Genomic DNA, 27,159 nt, shown 5'->3' with positions numbered 1-27,159 from the left:
ATCGCGAACTCCTACTCAACCTTCGCAACCCCGCTCGGCATCACCCCCAGGAGGACTCCTCCGGCTGGGCCGGGCTCCCCGGGCCCCTCAGTCCCCGCGCACCACCCCCTCCCCGCGCCCGCACAGCCGTGAACCGGCCACCGGGTCTCCGTTCTCGGGGGCCGCCCAGCCGTGTGGGTGTCCGGCCTCGGGCTCAGCGGCACCTCCATTCCTCTCCCGGAGCCCCGAGGCTCAGTCTGCCCCTGGTCCCCTGGAAGGCGGCCCCATGGCAGGGGCCCTCCTGAGGGTGGGACAGCACCTGCCAAAGCCGGCCCCTGGGGGTGTAGGGGCTGCTCATTGGGAGGCCCCCAATGTCTGTGCCTGCAGGGGACTCGGACCACCTGAGGGGAGCCTGCTCATTTGCAGACAAGCTGCCCAGTGAAGGCTCAGAGATGTGGGGGGACTTGCCTGAGACCACACAGCAGAATGGGGCGGAGTCAGGACTCGAACCCAGGCCTCTGACAGAAGAGGCTTCCACAGATGGCCCTGGCCTCGGCCCTGCCCACCCAGCACTGGCCCCGCCCCCAGGAATCCCCCTCGGCCTGGGGAGGGGCCCACCCAGCAGCAACCACATCCTGTGACGGTTGCCCTGGGGGGAGCCAGCGCCTCCACCTCTGGGACAGGTGAACAGACACAGGCCCTCAGCCCTGAGAGCAGGCCCCCTGCACCCCTGCACCCCTGCACCCCTGCACCCTGCACCCTGCCTGGGCGGGCCCAGAGGGCACTGGGCCCAGCCTCACCCTCAAGGCCCAGGTGGCACATCGGCCACGGCAGCAGCTGAGATGCCAGCGCCTGAGCTGGGGAGAATTCCTCTGAGCCCTGTCCACACCCCTCCATGTCCACAGCCTCTCCCCCACCTTTCACCCCGCCCCCACCTCACCCACCCTCCGCCGCCCCCTCCCGGGCCTGGGATCAACTTCTTGGCCAGGCAGTTCTGAGCATGAAACCCCCTCGTGCTGCCCCTCAGCCTCTGTGAGGCCCAGACAGGACCCACTCGGCCGCAGCCCCAGTCCCACTGCCCGGGCTGGGCGGGGAGGCCAGGAGCCTGATGGCTGCTAAACACTGAGCCACTGCCGCCTCCGGGGTCAGGCCTGTGTCCTGTCCTCGCAGCCCCAGCGTCTGTCAGGACACAGGCCACAGCACTCCCAGGTGCCTCGATGGGCAGGCCTGCGCCCACCAACACACCACACACACATGCACGCACACACACATGCACACGCACAGCCTGGGCTCTATAGGAGGTCAAGGACTGGTCACTCCACACCTGGTTTCACTCAGCAGTTAGTTTAATCCCAGGCTTCCCTGGCCTCCGTGGAGGCTGCCCGGCCTCCGTGGAGGCTGTGGCCGTGTTCGGGGCTCAGGCTCTGGTGCTGCATGTTCACGGGTTCCTGGCCCCGCCCGGCCGACACCTTGCGCCTTGGCCCTCAGGGTGGTGCCGGGACACGGTAAGCTGTGGGAGGCTCAGATCTGGATCCGGGGCGGGCACAGCGCGGCTCAGGCCTCCTGGCAGCCCCGATGGGCCCTTCTGCCGCCTCGTACTCTGGCTCTGGGCTGCCCGAGACTCGGGCACCGAGGTCGGGTCCCGGGAGTCACCGTTCAGCCCTCGGGGTGGCCGCTGAGAGGGACAGGCGTCCAGTCCACCTCGGGGGCTGCGCCCTGCGGGGAGGGCGGGCAGAGGCGGACAGAGGGCAGGCGGAGGGTGGGCAGAGGGTTCTGTGTGTGGACTAAAACAGGTGGCGCTGCCTCTCCTCTCCGGGCCTCTGCGCCGGGCGGTCGGGTCTGGAAGTCGGGGGGCAGGGCCGGGCAGAGCCGGCGCTTCACTGCCTGGCTAGGCGGCCCCGATGTCATCGTAGTCCTCGTCAGTGGACGCAGGCCGCGGGCTGGCGGACCCTGCGTGGCCGGAGGCTCGGGTCAGCTGGAGGCCCTGGCGGTGCCCCAACAGCCCCCGGGACAGAGCTGAGTGCCCCCCCCCCCGTGGTCCTGTGGGGGAGGGGGACAGGAATCCCACCTGGTCCTTGCTCTCTGCCTTCTCCCTCGCTCGGATGCCCACCCCGGAGGGCAGAGCCGGACCAGGATCGAGGGCTGTCCTGCCTCCGCGGCCCCAGACCCCCATGACCACAGAGGCTGGGAGGCCCTTGGCCACCCCACTCCCCCAGTCACCCCACTGCTTCTGCTGGAATGCCTCCGCCAGCGGGGAGCCCCCTCCCCTCCAAGCCCCGTTCAGCCTCTGTCCCATCCGCTCCATTTCCCTCTGGCTCTCTCTCTCTCATAATCCCTTTACCTCTTTTTTTTTCCTATGTGCCCCCCTCATCCCCCCCAGTCCTCTCCGTCCCCCTCCCCAGACCCCTCCGCTGCCCCGGCACCTGGACACAGCTCCTCCGGAGGGGGCGGGGGCAGCGGCGGCGGCTGGAAGTTCTGGTACCACTCCCCGGAGGAGGTGCTGGAGCCGTCGTCAGCCGAGGGCCCTGCGGAGACCCAGAGCCGGTCACCCCCTGGAGGCAGCCAGCCCGCGCACCACGCACCGCACACCGCGCACCACACACTGCGCACCACGCACCCGCACCGCCGGGGCTGGGAGCCCCCGGGACTCCGCTGAGCCAGCCTCCAGTTCAACGAAGGGGGCAATGAAGGCCCAGAGAGGGGAGGGCCCTTGCCCAAGGTCGCACAGCGAGTATCTGCACCGCCCGGGTCAGGGCTCCCGGCTCGCTGCGTCCCCGCCAGGCTGGCCGCAGGACGGGGGACTGGTCTCCTGAGAAGGTCCCGGGCCCAGCTCACCTGAGAAGGTCCCCTGGGAGCCAGCCAGCTCCAGGCGCGGGGGCTGCTCGGGGAGGGGGCCCCACGGGGGCGGCCGGCTGCTGGGGCTGTTGCAGTAGCCCTCCCCGGACGACGTGCTGGACCCGCTGCTGCTCCGGGGGTGCCGCTGGGGGCCCAGGCTGGGGGGGTCTGCAACGAGGGTCCGGTCGGCAGGGGGCCTGGGAGGCACAGGCCTCTTCACAGCCCCGGCACCAGGCGGGGAGGGCAGCGAGCAAAGGCGGAGGCTCTGGATCAGACTTGGCCAGGAACTGCCACCACGGGGAGCGGCTCACACCAGGAAAGACCTCTGTCCACAGCCCTGTCCACAGCCCTGTCCTCAGCCCTGTCCACAGCCCTGTCCACAGGGGGGCCGAGAGGGGCTGCTGGGGCTGCATCACCCTCCCGCCCCCCCCAACCCACCTTCCTCCACGGGGGGCATCCGGAACCGGCTCTGCTGGGCCTCCTCCTCCGTGACCCGGTACCGCTGGGAATCTGCAAGCAGAGGGTGTCCCCTGAGGCCGGAGGAGGCCTGAGGCCGGACCGGCAGGGAGGCTGCCCCAGAGCACGGAGGGACGGTCCCGGGCTCTCGTCCTGGTCCAGGAAACCAGGCGGGGACAGGCCGCTTCTGGCCAGAAGCCCTCGTGCCCGCCTACGTACCCCTTGTCCCAGGTGCCCCTCCCGCCACTTCAGAGAACCTTGAGGCGGGGCCTTCCCCGCGGGCGGGCAGATCTGGGCAGGAGCGCCAGACAGGCCCTGAGGAGGCCCAGAGCGTAAGCTGGAGGCCTGGGACCCGCACAGGCCGGCACCTCCCGCCAGAACCAGGAGAGGCAGGCCCACCGGAGCGCAGGGGCGGACGCAGGGTCTGAGTCTGCAGTCGGCTCTTCCGAGCCTGGCACCCTGACTCCCCGCCTCCAGCTCAGAGGCCTGGCCTCAGGCTCTCAGCTCCCAACGAATGAAGAATTGGGGCCATTTGCACCCCAGAGGCCCTGGTGTCCCCAAATCCACTTCCCCTCCTGTCGGGGAAGACCCTCTGCCTTTATGGGACACACGGCGGCCTGGGACAGAGGCTCCGTCTCCCCGCCTCTCCCGCAGCTGGCTGGCGAACCCCGAGTGGGAGCCACACAGGCATCTCCGGCCTTCAGGGGAGGGCACGCCCCACCCTCCGACCCCCCTTCCCGCTGGCGGGGCCGTGGGCGTGGGGTGAGCCATTCTGGACCACGTGGACGAGGGCAGCACCTTAGGGGCTGCAGAGCAGCGAGAGGGAAGGGGCCGGGGCCCTGGGGCCGTGTCTGAGGACACGGTCACTCGGGGTGTGTCACACACGGCCCGCTGTCACCCTGGCGTGTCCGGCAGGGGCGGGGCCGGGCTCGGGAATTTGCCACAAGCTCCCAGGGCTTCCAAAGAGGGTGCGGGGTTCTCTGCTTCGCCTGGGCCCTGCTCCCCGGGAGGCAGGGCGGAGAGCCGGAGGAGGCGGAGGTCAGGGGAGCGGGGCTCAAGGCGGAGGTGGGGGGGGGGGCTGCTGGAGGGACGGGGCACAGAAAGAGTGTGTGAGCGTGCAGGATGCCGACGGGACGGTGTCTCCCCGACCCCCTCTTGTCGCGGACACCGCCACCCCGGGGAGCGGCGAGGGACAGGCCCTAAGGCCCTGCATGGCCAGAGGGGAGCGTGGGCGGACGGAGGGGGAGGCCATGCCTGGGGGGGACGGGGGGGGGGAGGCCTCCAGGGCCACAGAGCACTTTAAACCCTTCCGTGTGGGCCTCCGACGGCGGAGCCGGTGGGCAACAAGGGGGCGCCTCCCTGGCTGTGCCGGGTCGCCCGGCGGGTCCTGCCGGAGGCCCCGGCAGCCGGGCCTCTCCCTGGGCGCCGGCCCGGCACTCACTGTAGAAGGTGGTCAGGGCCACGGGGGGCTGGGCGCTGAAGTCATAGTGCTCATAGTCTGAGTCGGAGCCGGAGTCCGAGTCCGCGGGGGGCGGGGCCGGGGCCTGGATGGGCAGCTTGGGAGCTGGGGAGAGAACAGAGCGGGCCGTGGCCAGGGGGTGGGCGGGGCCGGGGAGAGGCGGCCGACGGCGTAGACGCGAGGGCAGAGAGGCAGGGAGAGCCGCAGGCAGCCTGGGTTTTCCCGGCGTCCCGCCATCGCGCACGCGGGACCGAGGGACACTCAGCGACCAGCACTCACAGCAGCACCGCCTGCCCGCCCGGCGCTGCCCTAGGCTTACACAGACGGCCGCACTGGACCCTCACAACAGCTGCGGAGGAAGCGCCCATCGCTGGCCCATTGTCCAGCTGAGGAAACTGAGGCACGGAGGCCCTCGCCTTGCCCCTAGACCCGTGGTCGGCAAACCGCGGCTCGCGAGCCACATGCGGCTCTTTGGGCCCTGGAGTGTCCTAACGCCACTTCTTCCGAACAGACCCGCCCAGGCCGAAAACCAGCTTCTGCGCATGGGCCACGGAGTTTCCGTCCCACAGTTCGTGCGCGCCCACACGTGGTATTTTGTGGAAGAGCCACACTCCAGGGGCCAAAGAGCCGCGTGTGGCTCCTGAGTCGCGGTTTGCCAACCACTGGGCTAGACCATCATGCTCAGGGAGTGGCCGCTCAGGGTCTGTACCATGTTCTCTCCTCAGATACACGTGCTGCAGAGCGTGTTAACACCTGGCTGGGCACCGCCTGCCTCTCAGACAAAGGCGAGTCCATAGTCACAGCACAGCGTGGTGAGGCCCAGCTCTGAGAGCAGAGCTCCGAGAGGCAGGACCCGCACGTCACAGGGCATGGCGAGCGGACCCAGAGCTTCCCTTCGGGAACATGGGAATGAGGCCATGTCCCAGGAGGATGGTGACGGGGCCTGCAGGGAGGCTGAATGGACAAGCCATCGAGAGAGGAAATGCAGCCCTGGCCGGTGTGGCTCAGTGGATAGAGCGGCGGTCTGTGAATTCAAGGGACGTGGGTTCGATTCCAACCAAGGGCGCGTGCCAGGGTTTCGTGCTCCATCCCCAATGGGGGACGTGCAGGAGGCAGCCAATCCATGACTCTTTCATCATGGATGTTTCTATCTCCCTCTCCCTTCTGCTCTGAAATCAATAAAAGTATAAAAAGTTTTAAGAAGAGGAAATGACATCACAGCCGGCTAGCCAATCAGCAGAGCGGAGGTTTCCCAGGAGAGCCAGGCCCTGTGTTGGTCCCGAACTCGGAAGCCCGGGGGCCTAGAATGACGGCGCCACCAGCTCCCCAGCCAGGCCCGGCGAGGCTGGCACAGGCCTCCTCCTGGCGGGCCCTGCCCGGTACCCTTCCTCCGCCCCAGCCCCCCACCCAGGGGCGTGGCATCCTACCTTCTTCTTTGGGGACCTCCTGGTAGCTATTGGCCCCTGCCGGGGCGGCGGGCCGGTGTTGGGGCGTCATGGCAGCAGGGAGGGCTGTGGGAGGGGCGGAGACCCTGAAAGTCACTGCTGGTTCCCTTCCAGTCTGTCTGGCTCTGTCCGTCCCCCTCCTGCATCCCCTCCTCCAGGCCCCCCACCCCCAGACAAGGCACACACAGGGTCTGGTCCTCCTGTGGGGCCACATCGGTCCACTCCCACGGGCATGCTGGGAAAATCCTCCCCATCAAGGGGCTCTCCCAAGGCCAGGGCTGAATCACTGCTGCTCCCGCTGGGGTCCCCCAAGCTCCCCGCCCGCCCCCCAGCGGCCTGCGCCCGGGCCGGGCCCTCCCTGCGGCTCCCGGGCGCCGCACCCACCGTATTTCCCTTTCACCCGCAGGAGGAGCGCGCAGATGCTGACGAGCGCGCCCAGCAGGAGGGCCCCCAGGATGGCGCAGGGCACCAGCAGTGCCAGCTCCCGGGGCGTCCAGTCCTCCGCGGGCACCGGCCCCGCCGGCTCTGCAAGCAAGAGCCCCGTCAGGGAGGGGGGGCGTGGGCTTCTCCCCGCCCCGCTCCTCGCCGCCCCGTCCTGCCTGCGGCTCCCCTCCCTTTCAAAGCCGTGTCCTCCCGCCGGCCGGCCATCAGGGGCCGGTGAACAGCGAGCTCCGCACACGCAGCCCGATGAGTCACCCACTGGGTGGCACTTCCTCCTGACCCCCCGAGCTCTCTGCCCACCACGTGGCCAGCTCCTGTGCAGAAATACATCCATACATACACACACACGCGTACACACACACACACACACACACACACACGCACACACGCACGCACACACACGTGCACCCATGTCCCCGAGCCTCTGAGACACTCACCTTCTGTGGCCGGCGGTGCGCTGGTAGGAAGGTCAGACGTGGACCCGTTGAGCAGCTTCCGGGAACCTGCCGGGAAGCACCACGCAGTCACTGGGCACGTGTTCCTGAGCTCCTACTGTGTGCCACGACCCACAAGTGACCCGGAACAGGGCACGCGCACACACACACACACACACACACACACGCACACACACGCTAAGGAGAACATCACGGGTTCCATGCCGGCCGCGTCCCGTGGTTAGAACGGGGGCTGATAACAGAATGCGCCTCCCCTCTGCACCTGCTGCAGACCCCGGCCCTTTCCCATTCGGGCGGTTTGCTCCGGGCGGGGGCCTCCGGGGGGGCGGGGGAGGGACGCTGGCACGCGTCATTCTCATAAGCTCTTGGCAGGTAAGGGGGGTGGGACCCCAAAGTCCCGGGTGCTCCGGGATTTCCCCGCCGCCGGGCCTGGCTAGCGTCCGATCCACCTGGCAGAGACTGAAGCCACAGACACGGTCAGACCATGTTTCTTCCCGTCTAATGCTCTTAACACCCCGGGTGCTAAGTCTCTGTCACCTCCTGAGCCACCCCCAGCCCCAGGAACCGCCGGCCAGCACAGAGGGCGTGGTGAGGTCCGGTTCACGCCCTGAGGCGGCGTGGGGGGTGGGGAAGAGCCGCCCTGGCCGCCCAGAGCGCCTGCGGGCCTGAGGGCGGGTCCCTCTACTGCCCGACCTGTCCTTCCCCACCCGTCCCCGCCGCGGGCTCGGGCGGAAGGTCTCAGGCTGCGGACTCAGGTGGAATTCCCAGTCCACACCTGTGTGTGTGTGTGTGTGTGTGTGTGTGTTTTCCCGGTCCACACCTGTGTGTGTGTGTGTGCGCACGCGCGTGCGTGTGTGTGTGTGTGTATTGTGTGTGTGTTTAGTGTGTGTGTGTGTTGAGTGTGTGTGCATTGTGTGTGTGTGTTGAGTGTGTGTGTATTGTGTGTGTGTGTCTGTGTGTGTGTGTGTGTGTGTATTGAGGGGGGGGGGGGTACCTGAGCAGACGACCCTGGCTGCCTTGGACTGGCTGCACAGGTTGGAGTTGTTGAACCGCCACCGACAGTCGGAGAGCGCGGCCTCGTTTCCCTGGCAGGAGTAGTACATCCGGCCGGGCAGGGCGTGGGGCGGCCCCCGGGGTATGTGGGCCACGGTGCCGCAGCCCAGGGCCCGGCAGAGCACCCCGGCCTCCGACCGGTACCACTCGCTGTCACACACCGTGCTCCAGACCCCTTGGTAGTGCACCTCCACCTGCCCCTCGCAGCCGTCCACGCCCCCGGTCAGGCGCAGGGTCTGGTGCTCTGTGGGGGTGTAGGGGGGGTCAGGTCAGGATCCTTGGGGCCCAAAGCCCCGCCAGCCCAGACCCACAACCGAAACCGCCGAAGAGCCGGCCGTCTCCGCGGGCTCGCCCTCCAGCCCCTGCGCCCGCTCCTCGGCCCGTCTGCGCCAGCTCCTGTCTTTGCTGCTCTAAGTCTGGTCCGTGGACCGAGCATCGGTGCTGCCTGCATTGTGATGGGCCCCGAGTTTGCCCTCCTTCCATCATCCTGGTAAATGTTAACCCAGCGGGTGGCTCTAACCTGGTTTTCCCATCAGCACTCGCGTCTGCATGTTAACGCTTTTTCAGTACAATTTACTGATCAGCGGCTTCCGTTCCTGAAGGAACCCAGGGAGCCATCGGACCTCAAGGCCTCAGAGAACCAGATGGCCAACTCGAGGATGCTGACCCTGCACATCCATGCTGGGACCAGCAAGGCCCCTGCCTGCCTGTCCGCAGCCCCGCCCCTCCTGCCCTCCTCCTGTGCTTCCCCTCTCCTTCCTGACAAACCCTCTGCCGCACTAAGATGCCAGGATGGGCTCTGGGACAAGAGTCCCCCATCGCCTCAGGTGGCCGGCACTTGAATAAACCCATTTCCTTCTCGCCCAAACCTGTCTCACGAGTCTGGCTTTTGTGGAAACGGGCAGCTGGACCTGGGTTTGGTTACAGAGTCTGGTTAAAAATGCAGTATCTCGCTCTAACTGGTTTGGCTCAGTGGATAGAGCCTCGGCCTGTGAACAGGTTCGATTCTGGTCAAGGGCATGTACCTTGGTTGCGGGCACATCCCCAGTAAGGGGTTTGCAAGAAGCAGCTGATCGATGTTTCTAACTCTCTATCCCTCTCCCTCCCTCTCTGTAAAAAATCAATAAAGTATTTATTTATTTTTTAAATGCAGAATCTCAAGTCGTGACTCCGGGGTTCTGGATCCCGGAGTCAAAATCTGCATTTAACAAGACCCTTCATCCCCACCTCCCCCACCCCCACCCCGGTTCCTATGTCCGTTACAGAGAAGCGTTGGCTGGACCGGAACGTCATGGCCTGGTCTGGACTGCCAGCAGCCTCCTCGGGCCTCCCTGCCTCCGTTCTTCGGTGCTGCTCCGAGCAGGTGGCTGCCTCCCACCCAGGAAGAGCCTCACCCTAACGTGGTGGGTGCACCCCTCCGGCTCCGGGCTGCCCGCTGCCCCCACGCTGCCTCCGCTCTCTCTCTGGGGGCTTGGACCACCATTGCCTGGGGTGGTCTGGTCTGGTCTCGTCTTCCCTCCCGGACAGTGACGTGCGAGCACAGGGGAACCTCTCCCTTGCACTCTGGCCTGGCGCCCGTAGGCCCACAGGGGGTTGGTGGAGGACTGGGATCCGGGGGCACGCACTCACCTGAGCACACCACACCGGCGTCCTCCTTGTGCCCGCAGTAGCCCTCTCCGGGCCGCCCCGGGCAGTCCCACAGGTAGGCCTCGGTGCCCGAGCAGTTCACCTGGTCCCGGTGGATGGGCCCCCGGCCGGCGGCGAAGTGCAGGCCCGGGACGGCCCGGACGGCCCAGCCGCAGCTCAGCTGCCCGCACACCACGTGGGCGTCCTCCAGGCCCCACGTGTCGTCGCACAGGGACCCCCACTGCCCGCGCTCCAGCATCTCCACGCGGCCCGCGCACCGGCTGCCGCCGTCCGCCAGCCGCAGGTCGCGGGGCTCTGGGGGGTGAGGGGAGAAGGGTTACGGGGAGGGCAGGGAAGGGGGCGAGGAAGGGAGGGGTGGCGGGTGGTAGGGACTGGGCCAGGTGGCTGTGGGCAGGGCTGTGGAGCGATGGGAGGGGCTAGGAACCCGGCGTATTTATGTATTGGGGGGATCAGGGGTGGGGATAAAGGAGACAGAGGTCAGAGAGGGATGAGGGATGGGACCAGCACGGAAAGCCTGCAGAGCCCATGAGGACTGGGGGCTTCCGGGGTGGGCTGAGGACCAAGCTGGCCAGGTGGAGTTGGGGTGGGAGGGAGCAGGAATGGGGGGATAGGCTCAGAGCTGGAAGTGAGACCAGGCTGTGTCCTGGGTGTGGGCACCAGCTGTGTTTCCATGGTGGTGGGTGGGGGACATGGGGAGGGCAGCTTGGGCCCAGTGCCCGGGGCTGCAGTGAGGGGCCGGGAGGTGGGGCCCCCTGGCTCAGGGGTGGGGCGGGGCGGGGCGGGGCGGGCACGGTACCTGCACAGGTGACCTGGGCGGGCAGCCCGTCCTGGGGGCACGGGTGCTGCTCCACCCGGCAGAGCCGCCACTCGCTGCTGCTGCACTGGACCGCAGGCGCCAGGACCCACGTGGCATTCGGGGTCCCGCTGGCGTCCGGGGTCCCGCTGGCGTTCCCCAGGGCGCGGTCCAGGGGCAGCGGGGTGGGCTGGGCCGGCCCCCGCCCTGCCCCGCCGCAGCCCAGCGCGCGGCACGCGGCCTCGGAGGCGCTGCGGTCCCAGTGCAGCCGGCACGGGGTCTCCCAGGATGCCCCTGCCCACACCTGCACGGCCCCGCTGCAGCGGCTGCTCCCGTTCACCAGGCGGACCTCCAGCCGTGGCCCTGCAAGCACAGGCCCCGCTGAGCCGCGCTGGAGGCCCACCCTCCCTCCTCCTGACGGACAGCACCCACCGGCTCCGGCCTCGGGGCGGGACAGGCCATCCCCAAGCCCCCTCGGCCTGGACCTGCTCCTCCTTAGGTCAGGAGGGGGAAGGAGGGGGACTCTGGGGGGAAGGAGCAGTGGGCCTGGGGCCCCGGGGTCCAGTCCCCAGAGACCCTGCCCTCTCACCCTGCCTCACGGGCACTTGTGTAAGGGGGGCAGGGGCCTGGGCTCAGACGCCCCTGGTATTGCTGGGCCAAGGGTCCCTCCAGGCCTCTCTCTGTCCTGATGGTCGACCGCAGGGGAGGCCCCTGTGACCTGGAAACCTCAGGGCAGACGGGGGGCGGGGGTGACGGGGTGACAGGGTGATGGGGTGACGGCTGTGAGGTGGTTTCTTTCCTCAGAGCCCCTCCTTGGGGAGCCTCCCCAGCATGGCACCCCCAGGGTTGGCGCTCAGCTTGGCACAGAGTCAGTCCTTCACAAATGTCTGTGGAGCTCACCAAGGCCCACCTGGTGGACCCTCCCTTCCCCTCCCTCCCCACCCCTGTACCCCCTCCCCCTCCCTTCCCCCATCAAGGCTTTTTAGCTTCTTCTCAGCGGTCCCCTGAGATGCGCCCCGCGCCCTGGCCACCTGCCTGTGACGCCCCAGGGCCTCTCGGATGGGGGTTCAGACCCTGAGGGCCTGAGGAGGCCTGCACACATGGGGCGTGGGAGGGGGTATGGTCTGGAGTTAGGGAGCCCCCCTGGCAGGTCCACGTCCCCTCCCGGCTCCCAGACACGCCTGCTGGGCCTCGGGACGCTGACCAGGCCCAGGAGGCCGTGTCCTCACCTGGCTCCGGGGGCTGGCTCTCGGCTCGGCTGGGGCTGGGCGGGCCAGAGGGGGCTGGCGACGGGTGACCTGAAACCAACCAGCAGCAGCCGCGGTGGGTGAGTGAGCCGGGCACGAGGGCAGAGAGGCCGGCGTGCGAGGGGCAGGGGCTGGAGCCGCTGCGGCTGATGCGGCCCGGAGAGACAGGGCCTGGGCCTGGGTGCCTTCGCCTGCCTCCCCCGCCACCCGGGAGGGCAAGTCTCACACTTTGGAGCCGCAGCAGAGCCAAGAGGAAGGGCCAGGGTGGGGCCAGGCCACGCACCTGCTCCGTGACCCTCCCCAGCCGGTCCCTCTCCCTGCCAGAAGCTTAGAAGCTGTTGTGGCTAAGCGGGTACAAGCCCTGTGAAACACACGGCGGACGAGGAACCTCGAGCCCTAACCGGTGTGGGTAGAGCGTCGGCCTGCACACAGTCCGGGTTCGATTCGGTCAAGGGCATGGACCTCGGTCACAGGCTCCTCCCTGGCCTAGGCCCCTGGGGGGGCGCGTGCAGAAGGCAGCCCATCGATGTGCTTCTCTCACCGACGTTTCTCTCTGTCTCTCCCTCTCTCTTCCACTCTCCCTAAAAATCAGTGGAACGTATCCTCAGGTGAGGATTTAAAAAAAAAAAAAAGAAGAAGAAGAAGAAGCAGCTTGAAAACGGCGCTATTCTTAGGAAGGACGTTGGGCTGGGGGTCCGTAGCAGCCCCGAGGGGCCGTCCCTGGGCTGAGCAGTGGGCGGCCCATGAGCGTTCGCTGAGCCGGCACTGGGGGGGCAGGGGGAGCAGGAATGAGGGGATGGGGGGGAGTGTCATCGAGAGGGTCCGGGAGTCGGGGGCCCACAGCCTGCCCGGCGCCGGGGCATCTGCCCACGGCTGCGCCCGGGAAATTCCTCTCTCACGGCTGAGAACGGAGACGCGGGAAGGAGCGTGCCTGCAGCCGCCTCTGCGGTGTGGCCGGCCGGCCGAGCGGGAGACTGCGGTGTGGCCGGCGCCGGGCGGGACGGGCCGCGACGGGGGCGCGTGGACGGACACCGTCTGTGAAACACGCAGCTCACGGGCCCCGCGGCTGCCCCCACACCGAGGCGCTGCCTGCTCTGCTGCCCAGGCCTGCGTGGAAGAGAAGCCACTGGCCACTGGCCACACAGCTGACTCTGGAGCCACTGACCACACCCCCCACACGCGATCGCAAGTCTGCGCAGAACTTCGGACTCCCCCCAGCTTAACCACCCATAGCCTCCCTCCTGCTCGCTGCCACACGCCCAGCCCGTGCACACGTGTGCCGTGGGCTGTGCGTCCCCTCCTGGGCTCTCACAGGAGAACCGTCACTGGCATCCAGTAAATGTGCGGGAGACGAGACAAATGTATGGGGTCTGCTTTTTAAAATCCACCAGGAGTGGGCCCACGCAGCACAAACCCCGACGGCTCCAGGGCCACAGGCACCTTCCTCCCACCCGAGGCACACACGTCCGTCCTCCGCAGCCAGGGGCCACGCCTGCCCCCGCCCGTCCCTCCCGGAGCCTCTGCAGTGCTGCCCCCACCCCCAACCTCCGCTCCCTTCCGTGGCTCTGCACCGAGCCCTGACTCTGCACCGAGCCCTGACTCTGCACCGAGCCCTGGCTCTGCACCGAGCCCTGACTCTGCACCGAGCCCTGGCTCTGCACCGAGCCCTGGCTCTGCACCGAGCCCTGGCTCTGCACCGAGCCCTGCGGTCCAGGAGACGAGAGGGGGATGGCAGTTGCCATGGAAACAGGAGTTCCTCCCAGAGCACAGCTCCCATGGTTCCCGCCCCAAACTAGCCCTTCTTTCCGGCTGCCAGGCCTCCGATGGCCGGCCAGGCTCCGAGGGCCTGAGCCGCTCAATGCAAACCCCCGGGTGCGTGCGCCTACGCCCTGGGCAGGGGCGCCGCTCCGCGCCCGTTCACCGGGTCTCTGTGTGCCGCGAGCCGCCCTCCAGAACCTCCCGCCCCCCCTCCTTCTAGAGGAGAGGCTGTGCCGAGAGGCCGGGCGGCTTCTCGGCGGTTCTCACCGTCTTCACAGCAGGATGACTCACGTGCGCGTCACGTCTCACTTTCGGCGGGAGCGGGTGGGAGTAGCCCCGAGGGGTGGCGGCGCCGAGAGCAGCTCTCACTATGACCCTGGGCAAGTCCCTGCCCTTTCGGGGCCTCAGTTTCTCCCGGGTGCATGGGAGAGGGGACCAGTGGGGGTCTGACGGCGGGGGGCGGGGGCCTCTGACGGTAGGCTGCCGGCCAGACAGCACACACACACACACACACACACCCTCCCCGACTCCTCTCTCGGCATCGGCGTCCCGTCATGGCCCAGGCTACCCCACGCTGGATCTCAGAGTTAGCACGTTACTCCTTTCCCGATTCTTCGGTCCCCGAGCTCAGGGGCCTTGTGGTGCCGCTCTGCCTTTGACCCCTGACCCCGTTAACAAGGCCGCCTGCTCGGGCGTGGCGGGCTGGCTGGTTGGTGACACGGTCCTCGGGGTCTTACTTGTCCCCAGGAATCTATTCTAGTAGCTGGAGTCACGCTGGCCTGAGGGCTGGGGTGGTGATGGAAGGTTTCCAGGTTTAAATAAACGATGTTAAAATGGAGATTTGGTAAAAAAAAAAAAAAAATATATATATATATATATATATATATATATATATGCTAAATAATAGGGTACACGTGAAGGCAAATCAGATCATATTCTTCTACACATCAAGGAGTCCCCATTCCCCCGCCTCCGGGCCAAGCCCTGACGTAACCTGTGGCCCCTGACTCCTGCCAACCTCTCTGCCTCCACCCCTCCCTCTGTAATCTCCCCCAGGGGGCCAGCCTCAGTCCTGCCCCAGGGCCTTTGCACCTGCTGTTCCCGCGGCCCTGATGGCCTGTTCCTCCCTGCTGATCTCACCCACCTGACCTCACACGCCCTCTGAGGCCTCATTGTGCGACCCCCTGGGCCCCCAGGTACGCTCCGTCTTCCTCGCTTGGCTGTTTTCCTTGTTGCCCATGTTCCTCCGAAGTGCTAGGACTTCCCGGAGGTGCCTGCCCGGTGCCCATCGGGATGTACGCTCACTGTGCTTACATGTTCCCCGGGAGCCTGTCCACACGGTACACGCTCATGTAAAGGAGAGCAGAGTGACCGTGCCGAGCGGCCAGGACCTCGGCCAGGCCGTCCCAGCCGGACGACCAGCGACGGGCCCGCGTGTTAGAAACCACAGGAGCCAGGCCACTTCCCCGGAGCCGGTGCTGCCTCCCGGAGGCCCGCCTGGCGGTCCCCCTCCTCAAACCTCTGCAACCTCAGCGCTGAGCGGAGGCCTCGGCCCAGCCCGGCCCGGTGTCTCCCGGACAGCGTTTGTGCAGCTCCCAGGAGGGCGGATGTGGGGGCCGCGGGGGGGGGTGGGGGGGGGGGCTGAAAGCTCACGTCAGAACCAGGATGGCTGAGTTAGCTTCTCTGCACCCCGGAACCCCTTCCCTCTACGAGGGCCCCGGCCTTCGCCTCCCACACGGGATCGGTTTCTCTCTGAATCCGTGCTTCCTGAGTGGCTCTTCTTTGGGATCTCAAATAAATGCCCGAGGCCCTCACTCTGGCCATTTAGTTATTCATCTATAGTTTTATTGATTTCAGAGAGGAAGGGAGAGAGAGAGAAGCTTCAGTGATGAGAGAGAATCACTGATCGGCTGCCTCCTACACGCCCCTCACTAGGGGTCGAGCCCACAACCCGGGCATGTGCCCTGACCGGGAATCGAACCGTGACCTCCTGGTTCCTAGGTCAATGCTCAGCCACAGAGCCCGCCGGCCGGGCTGGCCTTTTCTTTTTAAGGAAGTTTCCCAGCTGGTCCCAGTGCCTCTGCATCTGATGTCCGGGGGACACAGCGGCCCGTGGCTGAGCATCGACCTTGAACCGGGAGGTCCCGGTTCCATTCCCAGGGCACATGCCAAGTTGTGGGCTCCATCCCTCGTGGAGGGCGTGCAGGAGGCAGCCGATCAGTGGTTCTCTCTCATCATGGATGTTTCTCTCTCTCTCTCCCTTTCTCTCTGAAATCAATAAAACCATAAATAAATGAATAACTAAATGGCAGAGCGAGAGGCCACGGGCATCTATTTGAGATCCAAAGAAGAGCCACTCAGGAAGCACGAATTCAGAGAGAACCCGGATCCCGCGGGGGAGGCGAAGGCCGGGGGCCCTCGTGGAAGTTCCTGCCAGAGGCCCGGCTCCCATCTGACCGCGCGGTGTCAGCGGACACGCCCGGGTGCGGGGCGTTTGGCCAGTCGCCGCCTGTTCCCTGTGGAAGGAGCGACGCCGACGGGAGAGAAGGAAGTCTGAGGGGCCCAGAGCACAGGCCGTGGAGACACGGGTGGCACACGCACCCGGCACATCCAGCGGGGTTTTCCTTTGCCTTCGCGGGCGCTGCCGGGACACGGGAAAACCCGGAGAAGGCCTGTGGACCGTCCCACAGAGTTCATCACGCCAATCCCCTGCCTTTGCGAAGGGCGCTGCGCTGTGTGAGGTCACTTTAAGGCACGTTGGCGCAGTTACGAGCAAGGAACCTACTAGAACCTACTCGCTCACGGTGCAGAAAAGCAGAGGAAATGGTGTCGCTGATGGTGGCAAGATGCTCGCAGCTGGGGAACTGAGTGAAACACACACGGAACTCACAGTTTCCACGTGAGAAACTGTGCCGAAATAAAGAGTTAAAGAGCCCTGGCCGGTGTGGCTCAGTGGAGAGAGCGTCGGCCTGCAGGCCGAAGGGTCCCGGGTTCGATTCCGGCCAAGAGCATATGCCCACATTGTGGGTTTGACCCCCAGGGCGGGGCATGCAGGAGGCAGCCGGTCAGTGATTCTCTCTCATCATGGATGTTTCTGTCTCTCTCTCCCTCTCCCTTCCTCTCTGAGATCAATAAAAATATATATTTTTAAAAGTTAAAGAAAAGAAGGCAGAGGATGGGGGGGCAGGGAAGCTGCTGAGAGGGAGCCCACGTGGGGCGAGCCCGCCCTGTGTCCCTGGGTCCCCTGTCGAGGGGGCGTTGAGGACCACCTGCTGGCCCGCCTCTCCCCTGCGGGGCCTCGGGCACGCCGCTCCCTGCACGCTCCTGTGAGACGCAGGAGGCTTACACACCACACCTGGGCGTCTCCCAGCTCATGAGTCCTCATGAAGTTTCCAGAATTCTACCTGGACCAAGGAGCGGGGCTCATTCGGGGAGCGCACCGGCTTCACGAGGGGAGGAGGGGGGCGGCTTGGCCACACAGAGTGTCCTCCTGCCCGTCCGGGCTTGCTCCCCCCTCTGCCCGCCCAGCCTGCTCCCGGGCACCCTGGCCGGAGGGGAAACATCACGTTATCCTGAGGCGAACCCCACTTAGAAAGAGGTGCTGGTGGGGCGGCTCGGGGGCCGAAGCTGCTGGTCCCGCCGCCAGCAGCGGCCGCCAGTGCCTCTGTAACGCGGGCAGGGCTGCTGTGTGCATAACTGCGAGCCCCGGCCCAGGCTCCGGGGGACTCCCGACTTGAAAGTGGGGTGCTCAGATGGGAACCCCAAGACCCCTGGAGAAGCTCCGAGGTTCCTCCTCTCTCACGGCCTGTGTCCCCTCGGGGCCCTGGCCACCAGAGCTGCCCAGACCCCCCGGGTGTCCACCGGCCCCGCCCAGTCCGGGAGGGTCCGATGCAGTGATTGTGGCCTGGACACTTACAGGCTGGACCTGCTGCTGGCCCCCCTCCAGCACAGGGCGGGGACCGAGGGGTGCTTCACATTAGGGGACCCCAGGCCGGCACCTCACAGCTTCCTCCTCTCCCCAAGGCCCTGCCCGCTGCCCAGGCCGGGTTCCCGAGGCCTCCCGGGCATCGGCGGGCAGACGGCAGCCGGGCCTACGGCATGGGGGTGGGACGGGCTTCTCCCACTTCCCCTTCTGCTGTCCCTGGGAGATCCTACCCGGCCCCGCCCGGCAGCAGTGGTGACCGTGAGGCCCTCTAGCACCCCGAGGAACCCTGTGCTTCCCCACGGACCTCACAGCCCAGGGCTCATGGAGCCCATCCCAGCCTGGGCCCTGGAGTCGGCCATCAGCCCGACACAGAGCTGGGGAAACTGAGGCCGCTGTGGACACGCGGTAAGAGCACTGAGCTGCCAGTCAGGAGGCCTGAACTCATGTCCAGGCCCTGGGCAGGCCGCTCAGCCTCACCAGCCCTCAGTTTCCTCATCTGTACAATGGGCTGTCATGTGGGCCAACAAGTTCAACGTGCAGAGGCGTTCTGTTAACCACCAGGCCCGCGCCCTGGGCGCCCTGGTCCTGCCACGTGGCCTGGCCCCCCGGAGCTGGGCTGGGGGCCCCACATGGCCTGGCCCCCGGAGCTGGGCTGGGGGCCCCACCTGGCCTGGCCCCCCGGAGCTGGGCTGGGGATCCCACGTGGCCTGGCCCCCAGAGCTGGGCTGGGGGCCCCAGCGGCCTGGCGCCGTGTCGCGCCCACCCCCTGGCTCTAACAGCTCTGCTCCCCGCCCGGCTCATTTCTGCGGCGAGGAAACCAGGGCCCAAAGGGAAGGAAAGGAACTGGCCCGAGATCACTCCGCAAGCTGCAGCCCAGCTCCCCAGGCACCTACCTCCCGGCGGTGGGGCCTCTGTTTCCCGGAGCTGAATCGGGGACACGAGGGGGGACCCGCCTCCAATGTCCAGGCTCACCAGGAAAAGCCCGGCTGCCCGGGCCGGGGGCACGGCCTGGCCCGGCCCTCCTGTCCAGGGCGCGGCCTGGGAGGTGAGCGGGCAGCCGCCTGGCTCCGTCAGGCCCGGGGACAGACGCCGCTCCGCTGCCCGTTCTCTGGGCCAGCGCTCCCACGCGTGGCCACCGCCCGGCGTGGGGAGAGCGATGGCGGTGGCCCCGCCGAGGCACTAGAGGCCACAGTCACTGCGGGCGTGGGCCCTCCCAGCCTCTGCTGCCTCGGAGGAGGCGTGCTCCCCGGCTCCCGCGCCCTCGGCGCTCTGCCGCCCTGACCTCCCGCACGCCGGGGAAGGCGGCCGGCGGCGGCCAGACGGCACGGCCTGGTTCTGTTTCTGGCACGTCTGTTGTCCCCATGGCTATCAGTAAGGCAGTTTGCACTGGCTCCGTTTTTATCAAGGTTTTCCCCCCTAAAAATAAATGTATTTCCGCTTTAAATTCAATTGAGAAAGAGGGTTGACTACATGGTCAGGGAGATGGCCGCTCTGGCAAACACTGGGCCCTCCGTCACCGCAGCCTGGCCGGGCGGGGGCGGAGGGTGGGGGGCGGACGGGGCTCTGTAACTGGGGAGGCAGATGGACTGGGGGTCCCGGCCCCACCCCGGTCGGCCCAGGGTGGGCGAGCACCCGGCGGTGTGGGCGTTCGGGGGCAGTTTCCCGGCTGCGGTCCAGGCAGAGGGAGGTGGCCTCCAACCGGGTGGCCCTTTCCTCCAAACCCCAGTCCCGAAGCCCCCGCGGGGCCACCTGCTTATTCCTCGGAAGCCAACATCGGGGAGACTAGTCTCATTCCTGGGCTCCCCACACGACGGTGAGGCTGGCCGGGAGAGGCCTCGGCAAACGCCGGCTGGGGGAGGGGTGTGTGGGCGGTGTTTCTCCCCCATCAGATCCCTGTGGTCCTCGCATCCAGCCCCCGTGCCAGCTGCCCTGGCCCCGTCACCACAGGCAGCCGGCTGTCCGTCCCCACCCGTCGCTGACCTCTGACCTCTGACCAGAGAGCCCGGCTCAGGAGAAGTGAGCAGACAGTGGGCGTCCGTAGGGACATCGCACAGGGAGAACATGAAGAAGCGGGACTGGGATCGTGGACACACGGCTTTAACTTAACCCCACCCAGTGGGGGGCAGACCGAGAGAATGAGGTCGTACACCTTGGAGCCAGAGGTCATGGGTCAGAGAGCAGCCCAATCGGAGGAGGACGTGGGCTCTCTAAGGGCACGGCAGGTCCGCCAGCCACACGGCAGGAACAGTGACGCCTTACAGTTTGACAAAATAATCAAAGGGCTGACCTCACCTCTGTCCCCTGAGATGGAAATTCCACTCAGATCCAGACAACCCCAGGCCTCCCCGACGGTAAGCCCTCAAAGACTCGAATTTAAAAACAGAGATGAGCCCCAGCCGGTTTGGCTCGGTGGATAGAGCGTCAGCCTGCAGACTGAGGGGTCCCCGGTTCGATTCCGGTCAAGGGCACGTGCCTCAACGGCAGGCTCGATCCCCAGCCCTAGTCAGGGTGCGAGAGGCGGCCATTCACTGTCTCTGTCTCACATCGATGTTTCTCTCTCTGTCGCTCCCCTTCCTTTCCACTCTCTCTAAAAACCAATGGGAACATATCCTCGGGTGAGGGTTAACAAAGCAAAACAAATATATATATATATAAATAGAGATGACATGACCAAAAACCCGGCGCATTCGTAATTCTGTTAGGTGCCAGTTGGGTCCAGTTTGGTGTGTTCATGTGTAAAGTCCTGTCTTTTTTATTTGTTTGTTTTGTTTTGTTTTTAATATATTTTATTGGTTTTTTACAGAGAGGAAGGGAGAGGGATAGAGAGCTAGAAACATCGATGAGAGAAACATCCATCAGCTGCCTCCTGCACACCCCCACAGGGGATGTGCCCGAAACCCAGGTACCTGCCCTTGACCGGAATCGAACCTGGGATCTTTCAGTCCGCAGGACGACGCTCTATCCTAGGGGTGTCGAACTCAATCAGAGAAGGGGCCAAAATCTAAAATCCAGCCTAAATTGCGGGCCGAATGGTTTACTGAACAGTCATAAACTGACAATGTCATAAACTGACAGCGGAGTGCAGTGATGACAGCGCGGTGCGGGCCACATTGCAAGGCCTGGCAGGCTGGATTTGGCCCACGGGCCTTGTGTTTGACACATGTGCTCTATCCACTAAGCCACACCGGTCAGGGTAAACGTCCTGTCTAGTTGATGTGTAAGAACATTCTGCCTCTAGCGTGTCTCCCAGGGCCGGTCAGTTCATGGCTGTTAGCTGAAATGTAACTGGAACTTTTTGGAGAATGTGACAGCGTGCGTGCCCAGTATTAGCATGTTACCGAGAGCCTCATGTTCATGGGGTGGAGGCGTCAGCTCCCTGGATGGAGAGCGTCCTCTGGCGCCCTTGGGGGGCTGGTTTCTTAGCGGCGTCGGGAGCATTGGTAAGAAAACCCCGTGTGTCCCATCTGCAGGCGCAGCTGCGTGCCTCCAGGCCTGCGGGTCCCTCTGGGCACAGTGGGCAGGCCAAACGGCCACAGCTGTGAGTCCAGGCCCACAGCGTTCCTCCGGTGTCGTTATTTACAATCACTGTGCTGTTTTCTGTGGGAGCAGCTGCAACCTCCCTCTGCCCCGTACGGGCCTCACTTTCAGTTTCCTAGGAGCCCCGCTTTACCCAGGGACAGTCAGACCACGGGGCAAACTCTGCTGACCCCACAGACCCAAACTCTATCGCTTCAGCCTGCAATTCACACGGAAGCCACGGGCCAGGCTTTACGTGGATCTGAACCAAAGCCTTCGGTGCAGTCCCCGCTCAGCCCTCCTCGGGCTCACCGCACGCCCTCGGGGCCGCGGGGCCCACACACAGACCTCACGGGGCCGAGGCCTGACTCACTGGCGGCGTCCGGACACGGCACAGGGCCCTGAGCAGGGGTCTTCAAACTACGGCCCGCGGGCCACATGCGGCCTGCAGAGGAGTCTGATCCGGCCCGCCAGGTTTTTTGGGCAGTGAGCGCAGCCGAGGTGTTACAGTAGGAATTAGTAATTCATATAGGTCCAGCCCTCCAGCTCTCTGAGGGACCGTGATCTGGCCCCCACTTTAAAAAGTTTGAGGACCCCTGGCCCTGAGAGTCGCTGCCGGAAACTGCCAGGCGGAGAACGCAGTAAGATTGGCCTGTGAACTTCCACGTTAAGGAAAATAGATTTTTTTAATATATATCTTATTGATTTTTCACAGAGAGGAAGGAAGAGGAATAGAGAGTTAGAAACATCGATGAGAGAGAAACATCGATCAGCTGTCTCCTGCACACTTCCCACTGGGGATGTGCCCTCAACCAAGGTACATGCCCTTGACCGGAATCAAACCTGGGACCTTTCAGTCTGCAGGCTGACTGTCTAGCCACTGAGCCAAGCCGGTTTCGGCGATTTTTTTTTTTTTGATTTTTTTTTTTTTTTTTATTGCTAAGAAACCACAATTACTTTTTAAAGAAACCACAGTTCGCCCTGGCCGGGCACACGGCAGCCCTGGGGGACCTCAGCGACCACAGTCTAGAGGCCCCGGGGCCCGGGCTCGGCCCCGCCCGGCACCACCGGCCGGCTCTGTTACCGCGCCGCACGCAGAGGTCAGATCTGACCAAGTCCTCGGGGATTGTCTTGCCCCGTGGACGGCAAACCACAGCTCTGGAGCCACATGCGGCTCTTTGGCCCGTTGAGTGTGGCTCTTTCACTAAATACCCCGGCCTGGGCGAGTGTATGTTGAAGAAGTGGCGTTGGAAGAAGTTTGAGTTTAAAGAATTTGGCTCTCCAAAGAAATGTCAGTCGTTGTGCTGTTGGTATTTAGCTCTGTGGACTAATGAGTTTGCCGACCACGAGTCTAACCAAAGCACCCCATCCCCCACAGGAACCCTGAGATCCAGAGAGGAGAAGGGGCACACGGTGAACCCCGCCCCGTCCTCCCAGTCCTGGGCTCCTCACTCCTTCCCTCTGCCTCGTCCCCCGGGGGCTGGTCAGAAAGCAGAGGCACACGGAAAGGACACTGAGGCACGGAGCTGGAGAGACGGTGGGCCCGGGCCTCCGGGAAGCACAGCCGAGGGCTGGGCAGTGGCTTTCTGGGCCCCAGGCTCCCCCCTGGTCACTCATCCAACAGCACAAGCCCGGCCTGACCAGAGGCCGGCCCGGAGCCCAGGCCCGGTGGGCAGACACAGCCACAGAGCCAGGCACTGTGCCTGGGACAGGGCACACAACCGAGAGGTGCTGCTGGGCACCCACGGCCACGGCCGGGTCTGCCAGGGCCCCGAGGGCCAGGCCCCGGCCTCCTGCCGCCCAGGGCGCAGCCTGGTGACCCTGCCAGGCCGCTCGCAGCTCCCGCCCTCTCTCCTCGCTCTCCTCCGCTCGTTTCCTTCCTTTCTCTCCCCCTGGATGTCCTGGCCTCCTGCCCCCGCCCGGTGACCAGGGAGGATCACAGGCCGGCCTGGCGCCGTCGGGGGGTCCCGGCCTGCTGGGCCAGGCGGAGGGGGAGCCGCCCAGGCAGCCGGTCACGTCCCCCCCACATTGGCTGGCCCTGGCCGCCCCAGGGGCTCCACTGCTGACCCCTCTCCCTCTTTCCGGGAGGCCCTGCCCCCCCACATGTGTCCCAGCGGCGGGAAGACCCCCTGGGCCATGGAGGGTCAGGGCGCAGATGGAATGCCATCAAACCAAACAGCGAGCAAAGGGTTCCCTGCTTACAGGGGCTCAGTCCCCCCACAAAGTCGGGAAACGCTAACCGTTTGGGGCCAGACCTCTGCCATTTCCCTCAGCTCCCCGGAAGCAGGCGCAGGGCCACCGGTGGGCCGCGGGCTCGCGCTTTCCCGTCCTCCCCACGGTTCCCGGCGGGAACTGGGCTTCCCCACCGCCTGCTCCCGGCCGGCCGCACCCACGGCGCCGGTGCCGGCTTTTCGTTCGCACAGGGACCTCGCTTCCTCCCAGCGCTGAGCCCGGGCCCCAAACACAGTTCCAAAACACACGGTGAGCCCCGTCCCGTGTGCAGGGTGAGCCGGGAGGGGAGGGACCATGGCTCTGAGCCCTGCCTGGGCCAGGTTCCTGCTTCCCGCCAGGCACCGGCCAAGGCCGGTTCCCCCGGCCCGAGCACCGAGCCACGGACCTTCGGACCAGACTGCATGCCGGCCGAGGCGGTGGCCGGGCCGAGGAGGAGACCGGAGGGGGGGGAGGAAGGAAGGGGGAGGAAGGGGCCGCTCGGACCGTCCGCCTCAGCTCGGGGCGGGAGGCGGCTGAGCCCCGGGGACGCCCGGTCGGCGGGAGGGCCGGGCTGACCCCCACGGCTGGAGGCTTTCCCGGACCTGGCGTGAGGTCAGGGGCTGGGGGAGGCGGAGGGAAGAGCTCCCTCCGAGCACACCCAGGCCTCCCGGCCTCCAGCTGCCTCGGGCGCCCTCCCTGGGGCCTTCCTGGGCCTCCCTCGCACCACACCGGCAGCACCGGTGCCCCGCCGCAGGCGGACCCAGACTCCCTGGGCCCAGAATTCCGTGTTCACGCCCGAAACCCCCAACAGCCTCTGAGGACCACAGCCCAGCGCCCAAACCCGGCGCCCGGCCCGGTCAGGAGGGCCCTGGCACCGGGCAAGCCCAGGAGGAAAGGGAGGTGCCACCGAGAACGTGCCTGTTGCTTTGTGCCCTAAACTGCCCCCAACGGCTGTGCTGAGCCCCCCGACCGGCTGCCCCACCTCCCCGCTGCCAGAGCCCGCCCACGGCTGTGCTGTGAGTGGCAAGCGGGGAGCCCACCCTCGGCCGTGGTCGGTCCTCTCGGGACCAGGGTGGGGGTTGCTGACCCAGGAGCCTGGGAGCCGCTGGCAAGAGCACCCGTTCCTGCCCTCGGCTCAGGCGGCCTCTCGGCTGGGTCCAGGCACAGCCCAGCCCTCCGGGGGCCTCCCCTCTCCAGGCCCCAGGTCTGTGGGCACAACGGGCCTCCCTGGTGCGAGCACAGCCCGGGGCAGCGGGCCCCAGAAAGGCGGGGGGAGGAACGGCCAGGAAGCGGCCAGGGGACCGGAGCCGTCCTCCAGCGGGCGGCGGGGGCGGGGGGTACCTGAGAGGCCTGCCGTCAGCAGCCCGGCCACGGCGAGGAAGAGCCACCGCGGGGCCATCTCTCCGGCTCCGCGTGTCCCGGCGGGAAGTGGTCCCAGGGCAGGAGGCGGGCGGGCACGATGCCCTCACGCGATGCCCTCACGCGATGCCCTCACGCTGCTCGGCCTGCGCTGCACCGGGTCCCTGCCTCCTCCCGGAGCCGCACCGCGGCCTGTGAGCCCGGCGCTGCCTGTGAGCCCGGCGCTGCCTCCGCTGTGGTTTGTTCTCAGGAAGCCGGGCCGGGGCCACGGCGGCGGGGAGGGGGCGCCCGCAGCCTGCACTCTGCGCCCTGAGCCGGGTGCACCCCAGAGTCACAGGCACACCCACACACAGACACACACACACACACACACAAACACGTGTGTGCACACACATGCACGCACGCCCACACACACTGAGGAAATGGAAAGTGGGCCGGGCACGCCTCCTTTCTGGAGGCCAGACACACAGTAGGTGTGCCGTTGGTCTGAGGTGGGCCGGTGAACAAGGGACCCGCTGCCTGACCGGTTCCGCGGGACCGGGCTCTCCTGGGATCGCGTCCCACGCGTGGCCTCGTCCCCAGGGGCTGCGATGGCTGGGATCGGGGGCGAGGAGGCAGGTGTGGCAGCACCTGCGGGGGGAGCCGTACACCGGAGGCCTGAGAGGCGGTCTGGCCCCATCCCCGGTGCGGCTGCAGCACCCCCTGTGCTGGCCCAGCCGAGGCCGGTGCCCCCCACACCCTGGGCCCTGGCTTGGCGTCATTCCCGTGGGGAGCTGGGCCGGGAGGCTGAGCCGGATCCCAACAGATAGGGGTGCAGGAGTCTCCCCGGCCGGTGGGGGGGTGCGGGGGGAGGGCTGCAAGGGGGGCGGAGCAGGAACAGGGGCTGTCCATTGGGCCGCACTGGACATGGGGGTGGAGGCATGTGTGTCAGTGCCCATCGCGCTCCCCGTGGGGCTGAGTGAACGGCTGAGGGAGGCACAGGCCGCACAGGAGTTCTCCGAGCAGACCCGTGATGGGTGAGGAGCTGGGTTCCGGGTTCCGGCCCGGCCGGCCCTGGCCACCCCCATCTCAGGTCCGCCCGGCCCTCCCCTGCCTGCGCGCCCTCACGTCCCCGCCAGTCTCCCATTCACTGCTCTGTGCGCTCTCACTTAAATGGCCTGTGGTGGCGGGTTCTGGAGGCTTCTCCTGGGGTCCCGCCAAGAGGGCACGTGATGCTGCAGATGGTGGAGCCCCAGGAGGCCAGGCTCCTCCCCCCTGGACCCTCCCGCCTGAGGGAGAAAAGGCTCCAGCACTGGCTGAGGCCGCCCCCTGGTGGGAGGTCCTGGAAGCGCAAGGGAGATGGGTGCCTCCAGCCTCCAGACTGCATTTCATTCCACTGACACTTGGAGAGCCATGGAGGGAGGAGCTCAGGCAGGGGCTCTGTGGAAGGTGGGGGCCACGGCCTGCCCTCAGGGAGCATGCAGGCTCCCCACAGGAGGGTGGACACAGGCCAGGGGGCGGAGAACGCGCTGCAGGGGGGGAGAGGGGTGTCAGCTGATGGGCAGGGTCTGGAGAGACACGCGTTTGAGGGGGCCAGGAAAGAGGGCTCGGCGTCTGGTTCTGGCAGCATGGCAGACGGCACAGGCTGAAGAGTTCTGAAACCAAACACACACAAACAAGCTGGGCAGAGACATGTAAGGCACATGTAGAAACGCATCGCTGATGTGGGAAGACAGTGCGGACGTTATCAGAGACCAAAGACGACAGGAGAGCGCAGATCCGAAGGCGTCTCGGAGAGCAGAAGCCTAGTGACCCCGAGGCTCTGCTGACCCAGCGGGGCAGGAGCTTCCGTGTGACCGGACGAGGCCTAGCCTCCCGGACAAACACCATGAAACCCAGACCAGGAGGCAGCTGATCGGTGTTTCTCTCTCATCCATGTTTCTAGCTCTCTATCCCTCTCCCTTCCTATCTGTAAAAAAATCGATAAAATATATTTTTAAGAAGAAGAAGAAGAAGAAGAAGAAGAAGAAGAAGAAGAAGAAGGAGAAGAAGAACCAGGAAACCGTAACAAGCCCACTGAGAGGAGTGATGGGTACGGGGGTCTTATTGGGCAGGAGCACAAGCAGTGGCTGCCGGCGGGCTGTGTGGAGTGCAGGGCATCTGTTAAACCAGCAGATCGGTAAAAGGGGATGCGGGAGAGCCGCTCTGACGCAGGAGGCGAAGGGGAGAGGAACAGAAGTGGCAGCAGAGGCAGGAACACAGCAGGACGGGCGGGTTCGGGCAGGTGGAGGGGGCGTCGGGCGCAGGCGGAGGGCACAGGGTACGCGGAGCAGGCGCTGTGCGGAGAGCACCCCGGGGACCCGACGTGAGCGCCTCAAGCGGCCCCGTCCATCGGCCTGACTGCCCGGGAAGCCAAGGAAAGACGGAGCCAAGGGTGTCCGTGGAGAAACACAAACGGAGGAACAAAAGCCGAACAGCAGCGGGTTCTGCTCGAACCAAACGCACCAGCGCCCGCCCCGGAGCGCCCGCCCCGGAGTGCCTGTCCGCGCAGACCAAGCACCACAGGGCTCTCATTTTGTCCTGTGGGATCCTCGGGGCGGG

The 27,159-nt window shown here is 66.1% G+C and overlaps 1 protein-coding gene across 2 annotated transcripts; it reads right to left on the bottom strand.

Annotated features, from left to right (window-relative positions):
- Positions 1 to 1,316: 1,316 nt before the first annotated feature.
- CD6 (CD6 molecule) lies at positions 1,317 to 24,909 on the bottom strand. Of its 2 annotated transcripts, XM_084894613.1 has the most exons (13): positions 24,562 to 24,909; positions 11,793 to 11,861; positions 10,567 to 10,926; positions 9,753 to 10,064; positions 8,065 to 8,367; positions 7,053 to 7,118; positions 6,559 to 6,699; positions 6,157 to 6,240; positions 4,712 to 4,834; positions 3,253 to 3,324; positions 2,815 to 2,982; positions 2,403 to 2,504; positions 1,317 to 1,929 (listed from the first exon to the last, which is right to left on the bottom strand). In XM_084894613.1, the coding sequence occupies exons 1-13, from the start codon at positions 24,617 to 24,619 to the stop codon at positions 1,868 to 1,870; spliced, it is 1,920 nt and encodes a 639-aa protein (XP_084750739.1). In that variant the 5' UTR covers positions 24,620 to 24,909; the 3' UTR covers positions 1,317 to 1,867. The 2 variants fall into 2 exon arrangements, with proteins under 2 accessions (XP_084750739.1, XP_084750740.1); XM_084894614.1 differs by lacking the exon at positions 4,712 to 4,834.
- Positions 24,910 to 27,159: the final 2,250 nt, after the last annotated feature.

Source organism: Pipistrellus hanaki (assembly GCF_964339955.1).
Source record: "Pipistrellus hanaki genome assembly, chromosome: 9".
Classification (NCBI taxonomy): Eukaryota; Metazoa; Chordata; class Mammalia; order Chiroptera; family Vespertilionidae; genus Pipistrellus; species Pipistrellus hanaki.
This window is presented reverse-complemented; position numbering and strand designations above follow the sequence as displayed.